At 54.0% G+C, this 14,272-nt stretch overlaps 1 protein-coding gene across 1 annotated transcript; it reads right to left on the reverse strand.

Moving 5' to 3' along the window:
* Positions 1-5,019: 5,019 nt before the first annotated feature.
* LOC144732173 (growth-regulated alpha protein-like) lies at positions 5,020-14,203 on the reverse strand. The gene is made up of 4 exons (XM_078613520.1): positions 13,708-14,203; positions 11,483-11,600; positions 9,685-9,762; positions 5,020-8,493 (listed from the first exon to the last, which is right to left on the reverse strand). Exons 1-4 carry the CDS (start codon positions 13,769-13,771, stop codon positions 8,478-8,480), a joined length of 276 nt encoding a protein of 91 aa, XP_078469646.1. The 5' UTR covers positions 13,772-14,203; the 3' UTR covers positions 5,020-8,477.
* Positions 14,204-14,272: the final 69 nt, after the last annotated feature.

The following is a 14,272-nucleotide window of genomic DNA, read 5'->3' on the forward strand; positions in this document are numbered from 1 at the left end:
GTTCAGTGATTCTGCACTTGCTCTATTACTACAGTACTATACTGCCTTCAACTTTTATGAACGACTGGGTGTTCAAGGTTAGCGATTTGTCGTATTATCTGGCTGTATAGCAAATGAACAAATACAATAACTTTAGCATGCAATTAAAACATGTATGTGTTTTAATATTTAAGTGTTTTTTTAAAATTAAGGGCCCCTATAGAACATATGGTTGAGACGTAAGAGGCTCCAGCGAGGCGAATCGAAGGGGCGGGGGGGGTAATGCAACCGAATGGGAAGACTGGTCGAGAGAGAAAGAGAAAAAACACACGCAGGTTACCGAGCGCGCTTCGTGACCACGTTTACCTGGTTCACGTGGTCACGAAGCGCGTGCGTGGGTACACCACCGTGGATCGCAGGTCGCGCGCGCGGTGGGGTAAAGTGTGGGTACGCGCGCCTCTTCCAAGACGCCTGGTCCGCGTGGAAGAGTAGGCCAAATAACCCTCCACAGCTCCCTCTAGTGGAGGGTTCTTTCGCCTGCAGTGGCGGAGGTCGACCAATTGGAGGGGCTTCCACCTTTTACTTTTGTAAGTGAGCGGCGGAGGGAGAATGAACCACGCAGCGATTTGGGCCTCCACGCGGTTTGGAAGTGGTGGGCGCAGTCAACACTTCACAATGAAGGTTTCTTTGTCGGGCAGGTCGCGTCAATATGTGTCGTTAACCTCGCCACCACCCGACACAGCCGATAAGTGAGACGGTTTGTCACGGGAAACTAAACGTGCCAATTCGTTATCAGTCGAGCACGCCGGTGTGTTGGGAGTGTAAACACGCAACATTTACAATTCGAGTACGACGTTTGGCACTCAATTGTCGTCGATCTGCCCCAAACAGCCACTATTATGGGTAATATTGGTCGCAAAAGCCGACGTGTTCTACTGACTAACCTCTGTGGGTAGGATACCTTCTTCAAACCAAAATGCCATTTTATTTTTGCAGCAATAGATTCAGGAGCCAAATGCCAATGTCGATGTCTCATCTGCTGGCTACGACCAGAGGGCCTTCAGGAGAGAGAGATAGAGAGAGAGTTCGCGTGGTATTGCTGCTCCACCCCATCCTCCGGTGAAGGAGCGCAGGTCACAGCGGGTTTACTGCATGGCCCGTGGTGTGGGCTGCATGGCCCTGGTGATGTTCTGATACGGTTGATGATTCCGCCGGCGTCTAGGAGGAATGTCCAAGCCAGGAGGCGCGATGACATTCGGGTCTCCGTTCGCCGGGCAGCGATCTTCTGGGCGTGCGGAACCATTCGGATTGTTAGATCCCCGGAGAGACGACGATGCCTCCCTCGGTCGCTCTTCGTCGTGAACCGATGACACCTTGTCTATAACGAGGCCACTGGCCACTGGAGGCCGCTACAATATATATTTGAAAAAACGTCCATCAGTTGTTGAATGGAATCGCGACCATCGTGGTGAGCGGGTGACGAATCCCGACAGGCCTAAATATATTAGAACCCAGACATTGGAACTCATTGGCCAGGGTTCGTCCGCGTTGTTCCACTCTGTCCGCACAGCGGCTGAGATTCTAGGATGGGGGCAGCAGCAGCAGCAGCAGCGCGACCCCAGAAGCCGGAGGGTAGGAACTTGAGTCGTTGTTGAGGAGCCGCGATGCGTCTCCACAATGTTGCTTCTTGGGACACATTGGTGTAGGCGCAGAAAACCGGTAACCCTGAACGGATCTGAACAGCCTTCTTCTCCTCCGCGCTCACCACCAGACCGAGCCGGAGTCAGACCGAGAACGCCCTGGGAGCTGGTCGCGGACGTGGCTATTGCGTGCGAGGGATACTCAGGTGAGGGCCATTTAAACCCGTGTGTAAACACTCTGAAGGCGTTTTACTGCGTGGGAATAACATTTTGTCTGGTGTGTTTGTCTTGTGCCACGAGTAATGTGAGCAGTCGGCGCAAACCACCGCATGCCCAGGCAGCTTCTCTTTGGCCAGATAGAGGGGAACTGAACAGTCGCGGCACGGGCTTGAGAAGAGATGGGCCGTGGTACAGAAGATGTGGAGCTGAGTGGACTTGCCAATGCTCTGCACCAGCGGTGTCAATAGGAGGAGGCTCGTGAAGGAGGCGACTGGGCAGTTGGAGGCAGTCGCGCCGTCCATCAACAGCAGGGGACAGGAGCGAAGCTCACAACAACGAGCGGAACGCCGGGCGGATAAACAGCAGCAAGTTGGCGCAGTGGGGAGCACAGGTGGTGCAGCTATGCCACTCATCTCAGTCAGTCAGCCCATGACCCCTGGGGGTGACCCCAGCACCACGCTCGGCCGCGCCCCTGCCTCCCCAGTGATGAAGTTTACACGCCGCACCAGCCACCCATTTAAGGCCGAGTCGACCTAGAGGAGGCTCCGGGGCCGCTTCAAACATTCGCCACTGTTGTCGGACGTCAAGGGGAATCGAACTTGGGTGGCCGGGTTCGTGGCGGCGCGGTGCTAAGCGCTGCGCCACCGCTCCCCATTCACACAACTCGCAAGGGCCGCGGGTAAACATCCCTCCCACGCAGTAAATTCCCCCACACCGACACCGTGCAATTACCATTATATATTTTTATTACGGGTGGAGAATTTACGACTTATTTATTTAATTGCGCCTATAATCGAATGCGCTCGCGTGGACCCCCCCACCCCTCCTCCTCCTCCTCTCCCCCGCGAAGGTGCCACGTGGGAGGCGCAGCTCCGGGTGTCTTCAGGAGGAGGAGGAGGGGGGGTTGCGGAACGAGTTTGTTCTGATTTGCGCTCTCCTGCTGATGTGGCACTGCGATGATGATGATGATGTGCCTTGCAGGTGGGGCCGAAGGGCAGGCAGGTTCGGAGGGGTGGTGGAGAGGGGGAGGGAAGGCCAAAGTGGAAATACCCAGGCAATTAGCAGGCAATTCGCAGGCAATCAGCGTTCATGATTTGCGGAGCAATTTGGTGGCAAGGCGGAGCGTTCGAGCGACTTTATGGCTGCTGTGTTCTTGCGCGAGCCGCGTGGACTCCCGGCTTTATTGCGGCACTGTACACACGCATCACCGATGGTCACCATCAGCAACTAGTTATCATCATCATTATCATCAATCGGGCATGATCATCGCCCTTGTCCCACCCCGGGGAGAGGGTCATTGTAGAGATGGCAGGCCATGATGACGAGCGATGCGAACATGCCGGTGGGGGCGGGGTGTAGGCGTCACTTTCCACCCACCCACCCACGCACCCACCCACCCACGCACCCACGCTCTCACGCACCCACCCACTCACGCACCCACCCACTCACGCACCCACCCACTCACTCATCCACTCACGCACCCACGCACTCACGCACCCACCCACTCACGCGCCCACTCACGCACCCACCCACTCACGCGCCCACTCACGCACCCACTCACGCACCCACCCACTCGCTCATCCACTCACGCGCCCACTCACGCACCCACCCACTCACGCGCCCACTCACGCACCCACTCACGCACCCACCCACTCGCTCATCCACTCACGCGCCCACTCACGCACCCACCCACTCACGCGCCCACTCACGCACCCACTCACGCACCCACCCACTCACGCACCCACCCACTCGCTCATCCACTCACGCGCCCACCCACTCAGGCGCCCACCCACTCACGCGTCCACCCACCCACTCACGCGCCCACCTACTCACGCGCCCACCTACTCACGCGCCCACCTACTCACGCGCCCACCTACTCACGCGCCCACCCACCCACTCACGCACCCACCCACCCACTCACGCACCCACCCACCCACTCACGCACCCACCCACTCACCCATCCCCTCACCCACCCACTCTCGCACCCACCAATTAATTCCCTCACATCCGAGAAATCACGGCAAAGTCGCTTGACGTCACTTCCCACCCACCCATGCACTCACCTCACCCACCCCGCTGCGACGTCACTTCCCACTCTCAAGAGGAACTCGGCGCTTGTTCCTCCGCCTGTCATCGACAGCAGCGATCATCATCATCACAATCATCATCGACAATCATCATCCACAATCATCAGCCATCATCATCATCCTCCACAATCACCGGTAGCTATCAGTTATCATCGTCACAATCATCCACAACGCTCATCATCATCATCGTCATCACTGCCGTCGTGTAATTGGAAGACACGTGACACGTGGCTTGACCGACCGCATCTAAACGACGAACAGGGGCAGATTCACGCTTCTCCCTTCGTGAATGGACAAATAAAAACAGAAAACGAAATACACCGCAGGGGAGGGAGCGATGCTGGCCGTGTAAACCCAAACCAAGGGCGGTGGGGCGCACAGTCGCGTCAGCTGTTGGCAGGGGTTGAGTCTACGGAGACGCTGGCATCGTGAACAAAAAGAGCTTTATAGATCATCGGATTCCTGCAGTATATATTTTATGATTCTGAAGGTGCTGCAGGCTCCGGTGCGGCCACGTGGTTGGGCAGCGGTGTTGTATATGTTGGGTCTTGAAAAATTAATGAAATAATAAAAATTTAATTGAAATTGGAAAAATGTGCGATTATTAGAAATTATGCTAATTTATGTATGCCAATTAGTGAGCAAATATTAATTTATGCGAATGTATGTGTCTTGGTTCTTTCGGTAAAGTCACGTAGAAGGGAAATAATAAAAATAAAATAATAAAATAATATTATTTTATGTTTTATTTTCTTTCGGTAAAGTCACGTAGAAGGGAAATAATATAAAAATAAAACATAATAAAATATTATTGTATTATTTTTATTCTTTTAGAAGATGAATCCCTGCAGTTACGAAAGCTTTAAATCGAAACGAATGTATGTGATTATGCTAATGTAGGTCGTTATGACAATTAGGTTAAGCTTCTTTGTCTCGAGTCGTATTATCAATCGGGAAAATACAATTATTCACGCTTTAACATTTACTGATTATGTCTTAGTGTGTTCATGTCAAGTCTTGAATTCTAATCTCAACGCAGGATACAGTTCTTAAAAATAAGATTATTATGCATTAACTCAGGAAGGAAGCACTCAGACTCTTTAAGCAATTTTAATTTTAAACAAAAACATGACACTCTAATATGCGAACTCTCATGCTTGTAATTATCCACGGTACCAACGGGAAAGCAGCCCTCACCGATCCGTACATGTAACCATCAATGATTGCGTTGTTAACTGGGCAACCAAACAATTGATTAGTAACGCGAGCAAATACGGCGATAGGGAAAGTCCTTAAAACATACACGCGACGATGTTCATACGAAAGGCAATAAAAAGCAAATTATTATATCCCGAAGGTAAAAGTATACGTCAATAGATTCATCGGCAAGATTGTATAATTAACGAAACGTCTTGAGACAATTGTGTGCAGCGGTGTGTCCTGCTTACGCGAGATGCTTGTCTTTTTGCTAAGCTTCCATTGATTCGTGGGCAGGATTCGGTGTTCAAAAGACAGTTTAACACAATATTCTCCCTGTGAGCGTGTAGATTCGTAACGAAGGTTTCAAAAGTTTAGTTTGCATCGATTAATCTATTGGTAATTTTACGCAATTAAAAAGAAAAATAATTTTAAAAATCTAACGACTAATGTACTTATAAACGACCGTATTCGTATCACTCTATGAGCATCAATGTTTTCACAGTCAGCTAATGGTTCATCCTCTTATAATTAGTCTTCTTATGATTGGCTAGGGTTGGTTACATGTGTGTGTGTGTTGGATCGTCTCCTTGGTAATTCTTGTGTTAGTTCGGGTGTGCATGTGTGTGTGTGCGTGTGTGCATGTGTGTGTGTGTGTGCGTGTGTGTGCGTGCGTGTGTGCATGTGTGTGTGTGTGTGCATGTGTGTGTGTGTGTGCGTGCGTGTGTGCATGTGTGTGTGTGTGTGTGCATGTGTGTGCATGTGTGTGTGTGTGTGCGTGTGTGTGCGTGTGTGCATGTGTGTGTGCATGTGTGTGTGTGTGCATGTGTGTGTGTGCGTGTGTGCATGTGTGTGTGTGCGTGTGTGCATGTGTGTGTGTGCGTGTGTGTGCGTGTGTGCATGTGTGTGTGTGCGTGTGTGCATGTGTGTGTGTGCGTGTGTGTGCGTGTGTGCATGTGTGTGTGTGTGCATGTGTGTGTGTGTGTGCATGTGTGTGTGTGCGTGTGTGCATGTGCGTGTGTGCGTGTGTGCATGTGTGTGTGTGCGTGTGTGCATGTGTGTGTGTGTGGTTTTGATTCCCTGGATCAATTCTTTATGTCGAGCGGACGCCGGCGCGGTGAGTGTTGGCGTGTGAAGTGTGAATGCGGGAGTATCATACGGACGCCTTCGGAGCTCCCTCTCGCACGTGGCGTGTCTGCTGTTAGCTGCCGTCTCTCTCCATTGCGGGATGAGCTGCGTCGGCACGATGCTTGTCCTTGAAGATGCTGTGTCGCTCGTGTCGCTCGTCCGCTGGCATGTGACACCTGTGCTCGGTGGCCCTGGCGGCGCGGCTCTGCGTTCTCTCCACGGCTCCGGGTTCTTTGGCGATGAACGATGCTCTCGTTCGCTGGTGGCAGGCACCAATGTCTGATGGAGCTGGTTCTCTGTGATGCTGGCTTGGTCGATGTTTGGCGCTTTCCGGCCTTACTCGACGATGATGGTTGCTGGAATTCTTGTCAGCTCCACTCGCACCGCAGCGGCTCGTGGGAGCGGCACTCGGGGCAGAGTGGCTTCGAGCGATGCCTCGTCAGTCAACTCCGAATTCGCGCTGGGTAGCACATCGCTACTCAGCGAGCCTCGCCATCCTGGATGATTGCAGAGTATTCTTCTTGGTTCTTTCGGTAAAGTCACGTAGAAGGGAAGTAATACAATAATAAAAATAAAACATAATAAAATAATTCTCACGACGTTTCGGCCACAACGCAAGCAGCCGTCCTCAGGTGAAGACCAGGTCTGTCAGGGAGACAGCGTCTGAATGAAACACCACCAGGCTTGGAGCGTATATTTAAGTTGGGTTGGAAGGGGGGAAGGGCGCCTTGACAAAAGAATTTGCATATCAAGAGGAATTTAGCATATTTATGGGAAATGCAGGAATGTGATTAGTACTACTTGTGAAATGCGTAGGAGGTGGGCGGGGGGGGGGTTCAAAGTCATATTATGCCCGTGCATTATGCAATGATTGCAGAGTCTTCTTCGTTTGCTGGAGTCCTCTTCGGTTGGATTCTTCTTCTGCTGGCAAGCTTCTGAAATGTATGGGCCGAGTCTCTGGTTCTATCTGAATTCTCTCCCCTCCCTGCGTCTCTTCCCCCGCGGCTCCGCCTGATTGCCCCCCCCTCTTCCTTTGGTGAAATCGAGCGGGCTGTTTTCCGTCAAGTTTATGCTCGTTTGCATTCCCCCCCCTCCTTCTTAGTGTTTGTTATCTCGAGGCCAGACACCCTTCATACGTATTCATGGCTGCCATGTGTTTGTGTCGAATTGTTGGAAGACAAAGGTGGCCGGGGAGGCTTTGGTTCCATGGAATACACATGACGTGGTCTTGTGTGTGTTGGATTTATTCCTTGTATCTCTTATGAGTTACCCCCGGTCTTAATATATCGTGGTTGTTATTCGGTTCATGTTTAATCAATATTCGTAATGCTCCTCGTGACGTCATTATTTTGAGGGTTTTGCCAAGCTTTGTTATAAGTCTGTCTCCAGGGATTGGCGTTTTATTTTGAGTTATATTTTGATGCTGCAGGAATAGCTTTAGTTTGGACTTAAGTTTTCGTGATGGCAGGGGCTCGTGTATTTTGGTTCATTTGGTGAAGTCACATAGATAGAAAGATACCATACACACTAATATATGAGTTGAATAAGGGTGAAATAAAATAATTAACAATGATAAAACCACTGATATAGACTGGCAGCCTATGACGTTGATTTGTTCTTTTTGCTGAGTTTCAAATGTTTATCGTTAAAGAAGATGCGAGTTGTAGTGTTGTTTGTCTCTGCTCTGTGCGTGTGTGTTCTTTCTCTGGCTCTGCGTATTTGTTTGTGAACTGTCTAGAACATTTGGGAAGGTCGGGCTCATATGCCCTTTGTCGATCTGGAGATTTCCAGAGAGTCGCTAACCTTCCTATGCCCCGAGTTTATTATTTAATGGCATTTTACGACCTCCAAATGCTGGGTGCTTGTGAGGAGTAGCGGGTTAAATGTTTGTTTTAATTGTTTAATAAATATATATTGCCCTAATTATTCTTGATATGAATTTTGGAAAAAAGGCATATATACAACAGCGGTGAGTAGAATATCCAATCAAAGTGTTGTACTCTTCCGCGAGGCTCAATCGTCTATGCTCCCGGTAAACGTTGAAGCGACAGGAAACGTGGTAGCTCGACTCTGAGGCTCGGATGTGGAGGTTCATTTTGTGCACGTTAGATGCAGAGGCTTGGTCGTGTGTCATCACTCTCTATCCACCGTCGCTTGATAGTTTGCTGCTTTGGTTTTCCGCCCCGTTGCACTCGAAAGTCAATCTTCCATCCACGCCTTGCAGTCTTCATTGCGAGCAGTACCTGTGAGATGCAATGGCAGGTGAGAGGTGCAGGTCGTGATTCATGTACGCGCACAGCCCTTTGGTGAATCGCGCGCCCACACTTCAGCACAATGCTCAGCGCGGGTTGGTGAACGCGGGCAACAAAGAAAATGCGACCAACGAAGTACAGTACAACCGTGGATGTTGCTGCTGCTGCTGCTGCCACCACGTTGCACCACAGCGCGGGTCACGTGGAGGTTGCCCGTCCACCCGCTCTGCACTGCCCCTTCCTGACGGCTGATGAGATCGTGGGCCTTGCCTTTATGCTTCGTGATTTATAATTGGATTTTGGGTTAGGCGTACGCAAATGATCTGCCTGAATGCACGTCTTTAAACCCTCCACCACCCGACGTAGCCAAGGAAATGCATTTGTCACGTGGTTTGCACCTCCGATTAGCACGGTTGGCTACGTACGGTGCGAAAGAAGTTCAACATTCACGTACATAGGTAATCCCAGGTCAACATAGGTAATCTCAGGTCAGAAACGACTCTCTCTCTCTCTCGAGGGCGCTACCTCAAGCTCTCGAGAGCACCGCCTGGCGGAGGCTCTTTCACCAACAGTGACGTGAGCACAGCGTACGTTGAGGCTGCGTGCGGGGCGAAAGAAAGTTCAAGAGGCGGCACACACACGTGGCGGTGGCGGCGATCAGCGCGCCAAGTCGCCATCGTTCCAGCTCGCTCCTCCGGTCGAGTCGAAGGACATTGCGCACGACCGCACGCCGCGGCCGGTGTCAGGACGGCCGCCTTGGCGGATGTCTGCCCCCTGGTCGCTCGGCGCGCGCAGCTCCGAGCGACACGCGGACTGCGATCGCCGTTGCGTTCGGTCGTGGGAATCGTGAAGCGTTTCACGGTGGATAGAGAACCAGGGCGGCCGACGGATTCGAACCGTGAACGTCTGTGGCAGAGCGGCGAGCACGGGGGGCAGCCTCCCCGCCCCACAGAGAAGATGGCGGTGAGGATTTTTGTGGCAGGGAAACTCCCCCATCTCCCCCATCCCCCCCCAACCCCCAAATCCCCCACCCCCCATCCCCCCCAACCCCCCCCCCCCCATTTCCCCCATCTCCCCCATTTCCCCAAATCCCCCACCCCCCATCCCTCCATTCTCCCCCATCACCCCTATCCCCCCCCCTATCTCCCCCCACCCCCCACCAGGAACGGAGAAGACACTCACCCAACTCTCTTGATGAGCCTCTTGACCCAGTGCCATTTAGGGTTCAGGCACAGCTGGCTTCCCTTCCATATTGTGGCCCTACAGTTCACACAGCACAGAGACAAAGATCCCCCGTACAGGCTTCACAGACTGTTGGGGCAAGTGCTGTCAGCGAGTCGCACCTGTGAAGGCCGGCACGGCACACGAGGGGGTGGGTGGCTGGGCAGCACCACGCCCGGCCTCCCTTGTCTCCCTAATGGCGATGTTTACACACTGCACCAGGTACTCATTTGAGCCTGAGTCGACCTAGGGGAGACCCAGGACGGGTTCAGATAATCGTCACTGGTGTTGCCCGTGAGTGGGAATCGAACTCGGGTCGCCGGGTTCTTAGAGCGGCGCGCTAACTGCAACACACAACAACGCACACATACAAAGAACCCCCAACACACACACACACACACGTGCACACGTGACTATACAGACATACAAAGAACCCCCAACACATACACACGTGCACACGTGACTATACAGACATACAAAGAACCCCCAACACACACACACACACACGTGCACACGTGACTATACAGACATACAAAGAACCCCCAACACATACACACACGTGCACACGTGACTATACAGACATACAAAGAACCCCCAACACACACACACACGTGCACACGTGACTATACAGACATACAAAGAACCCCCAACACACACACACACACGTGCACACGTGACTATACAGACATACAAAGAACCCCAACACACACACACGTGCACACGTGACTATACAGATATACAAAGAACCCCAACACACACACACGTGCACACGTGACTATACAGACATACAAAGAACCCCAACACACACACACACGTGCACACGTGACAACACAGCGCACCAATAACACCGCCAATTTACCCAAGAAAACCTCACCGAGTCTCAAGTTTATTTTTGAGGAGGGTATATTGCCATGAGATGTTTGGGCGATGAACGCAACGAGTGGTGAGGGTTTGTCTTCGTGTGAGGAGGGGGGCGGGTGGGAGTAACGTGGTGGTGTGGGTGGTGCGGTGGAGTGTGGGAGATTTGTGGAGTGTTTGACTATGGAGACACGTGTGATGGTGGTATGGCGTGGTGCGTGGTCTGGTGTGGTGGTGCGGCATGGTGTAGCGATGGGATGATCACAGCTGTCTAAACCCATAAGAGGTTTACCCCGTATTCTTGTACAGGGAAATTGAGTTTTCAGGTCCATACGGCGTACAGCCGTCTCAATATGGGCAACATAAGTTTGTGTCTATTTGTTTGTGTTTCTCCTTTGTGATGAGACTTTGTCGGATGAACGTTGAGATTTGTAAATGGCACGGGGTGACTAATACGGTCTGAAATGTTCTGTAATAAGGTAGGGCCACTGATAAGGGGGTGACAGGTGTGGATGAGGGGTGATGGAGTGGTCGTGTGGTGTCGTTTATTGGGCCAGACTTTCCAGACCAACGTTACCCCGAATATTCTGCGGGGAACTCCACATTCTCACGGCGAGCGCCAGTGTCTCAACACTACAACCACTCTGGCCTTCCCGCAAATTGTTACATAATTGTATCGCCCCACAGATAGCTGATGGCTAAGTTACCCCCCCCCCCCCCACCTCTCTCCCCGATCAGTCGGTATAACTGCAAGTCCATGGTGTTTGTGAGAGAGCGAGCGAATGAATGAACCTCACAGAGTGAGCGAATGAATGAAACTCACAGAGTGAGCGAATGATTGAAACTCACAGAGTGAGCGAATGAATGAACCTCACAGAGCGAGCGAATGAATGAAACTCACAGCACGTGCTTCTTGCAGATGGGCCCCCCTCTGCCCTTCTCGACGCACCGCACGTGTCTGGCTTCGTGCTTGGAGGCGAACCCCCAGCAGGGGCATATCCTAAACCCGGGGGGTAAACCTAAACACAAGGGAACAAACAAACAACATCAACACCAAGCACACGCGCCGATTAAAATACTTCTCAAAATTTCCCCTGGAGGCCCGCAGGAGGCCTCCCTGGACCCACGTGGCCCCGCCGGAAGGCCACAGAAGGCCTCCCTGGACCCGCGTGACCCCGCCGGAGGCCCGCAGAAGGCCTCCCTGGACCCACGTGGCCCCGCCGGAAGGCCGCAGAAGGCCTCCCTGGACCCGCGTGACCCCGCCGGAGGGCCATAGAAGGCCTCCCTGGACCCGCGTGGCCCCGCCGGAGAGCCACAGAAGGCCTCCCTGGACCCGCGTGGCCCCGCCGGAGAGCCACAGAATGCCTCCCTGGACCCGCGTGGCCCCGCCGGAGAGCCACAGAAGGCCTCCCTGGACCCGCGTGGCCCCGCCGGAGAGCCACAGAATGCCTCCCTGGACCCGCGTGACCCCGCCGGAGAGCCACAGAAGGCCTCCCTGGACCCGCGTGACCCCGCCGGAGAGCCACAGAAGGCCTCCCTGGACCCGCGTGACCCCGCCGGAGAGCCACAGAAGGCCTCCCTGGACCCGCGTGGCCCCGCCGGAGGGCCACAGAAGGCCTCCCTGGGCATGCGTCGCCCAGCCGCAGTTTTGTCCTCGTCAAATATTCAACGACGGCAATGATGAAGTTACGTTCCGCGCGCTCGCGTGGCCAAACACAAAGTGTTTTTGTTCCAGTTATTTTTCAGGTTTTTGGGCGACCCATCTTGTCGACGTCGCTGGTTTTGTATCGGGGTAAGTTGCCTGTCATAGTAACGCGACTGTAAGTAAATGAAATGTCTTCCATAATAGAGGTTATTTTGGGGGGGGGGGGGGGTATTGGTCGCGAAAGACGACGTGTTAAACAAATGAATGTCTGTTGAATCGTCGTTACCAGCTTTGTCGTGACACCCCCCCCCCCTCTCCGTGTTACAACAGGCGGCTTTGAGCTTGCGCCGTCACGCTCCCATCCTCTGCTGTCGAGCGCACCGACACTAAATCCACGCGTCCTCTCTGTGCACACAGAGGGGGCGCGTGGCGAGACTCAGCTAGTGCGGAAACGATGACGGTATTTCATCCATCAGCGGATCGACCGTGCGTGGCGGCGGCGATGAAGATGACGACGATGATGATGAGGATCATTCTCGAACTGTGCACCCGCTGCTTGGACGAGTGTCGTTATCCGGATTTCTTAAAGTGTCAACCCCTTCGCGCGCGCGGAGTCGCCTCCCGGTTCTTCGGTGTTCGCGGGTCAACGAGTCAAACTCACATTGGTGGGACGCGCGGTCAGAGCCTCGCAGGTGTAGGCAGCACCCTCCTGATGAGGAGCCTTGAGACTCCGCGAGGCTCCCACCGGGTAAACAACTGTCGGTGTCACTCCACCGCTGGATGAGGACCATTCCCGAACCGTCGGGGGTTATTTGACCGTATTTCACCACGACGGCCCGAGCGCGTTGATGAGGATCGGGGGAGCGTTGACGTCGGAGCATCGTCACCGTTTTACAACGTCGCCTCTCTGCGCCGCTCTCTGCTGTAAATGCAAATCTCGCGCAGTCGCCTCCGAGTCGTGGGCAAGGCCGCCGCCCATCCAGTCTCCACCCAGGCTCGGACCTGCTGAGCCTGCGAGCTCAGCCGCGAGTTTCATAGCGACGCTTTGACAACCCACTGGCGATCGGCGTTGTTGCGTCACCTACCCACACTTGAGCGCGGTCGGCGACAATGTACGGTGCAAAAGAAGGTCGACGCACTGCACGTACAGATGGGCGCACAACGAACTGAACTAGGCTGTCGCGCCCGGCACACCGCGTCCAGTATACCTGTGGCTGTGGCTGCTGGTCACGGGTTACCTGCTCGGGTCAACCGGCGACTCGCGGATTATTCAGTGAAACAAAAACGAACCCTCCCCGGTCGCAGCTTCGGGTCGTCGATCGGCGCCACGTGGCACAATGTTGGCACTACTCACGCCGATTGCCAAGACGCCGGGCGTGAGTCAGACATCGAAGGGGGGGGGGGGTTGCCATAGCGGAGGTCCTTCCGCCAGCAGTGGCGTGAGCGAGCGCTTGCGGTGCTGCGCCTTGACTTGTACGCACCTGAAGCAGCCTGACTCAGCAGCACCAGCCCGAGCAAGAGCAGCAGCAGCGCCCGTGAGTCCATCCCCCTCTCTCTCTCGCTCTCTCTCGTGCGGGCGGTCAGGCGACTCGAGCAGCCGGCTGACTTGAAGGTCAGGGTCCTAGGAAACCCCCTCCCTCGACTCTCTCCCCGAGTGGCACCACCACCAGCAGCAGCAACCGCGTGCAAGGCTCCCACGCCACTCCCCAAGCACACTCCCACGCACGCCGGAAGGTGGAGTGGGGGGGGGTGGTTGGAGGTGATGCAGATTAGGCCAAGAGGGAGAACGGTGGCGCAGCGGTAAGCGCAGCTACGGAACCGGCGTCTCGAGTTCGATTCCCGCTCACGACCGATAACGGTGGCGAATATTGAACCGGTTCTGGGCCACCACCGGAGCGACTCGCCGCTGACAATGAGCACCTCGCCCGGAGTGTCAACATCAGCACCGGGGAGACATCGGCTTTGGCCACCCACCACGCCACGCGCGTGCTCAGCTGACGGCACTTTGCGCCGTGTGCGGTCTGTGGAGCGCCATGATGGGGTCGT

This window comes from Lampetra planeri, chromosome 41 (genome assembly GCF_965212315.1).
Source record: "Lampetra planeri chromosome 41, kcLamPlan1.2.h2, whole genome shotgun sequence".
NCBI lineage: Eukaryota > Metazoa > Chordata > Hyperoartia > Petromyzontiformes > Petromyzontidae > Lampetra > Lampetra planeri.

Excerpts from the sequence above, each read along its gene's own strand:
- LOC144732173 (XM_078613520.1), bottom strand. The coding sequence starts at position 13,771 with ATGGACTCACGGGCGCTGCTGCTGCTCTTGCTCGGGCTGGTGCTGCTG. Across the intron at positions 11,601-13,707 it reads GCTGAGTCAGGCTGCTTCAG|GTTTACCCCCCGGGTTTAGG; the intron begins GTGCGTACAAGT and ends CCTTGTGTTTAG. Across the intron at positions 9,763-11,482 it reads ATCTGCAAGAAGCACGTGCT|GGCCACAATATGGAAGGGAA; the intron begins GTGAGTTTCATT and ends TGTGAACTGTAG.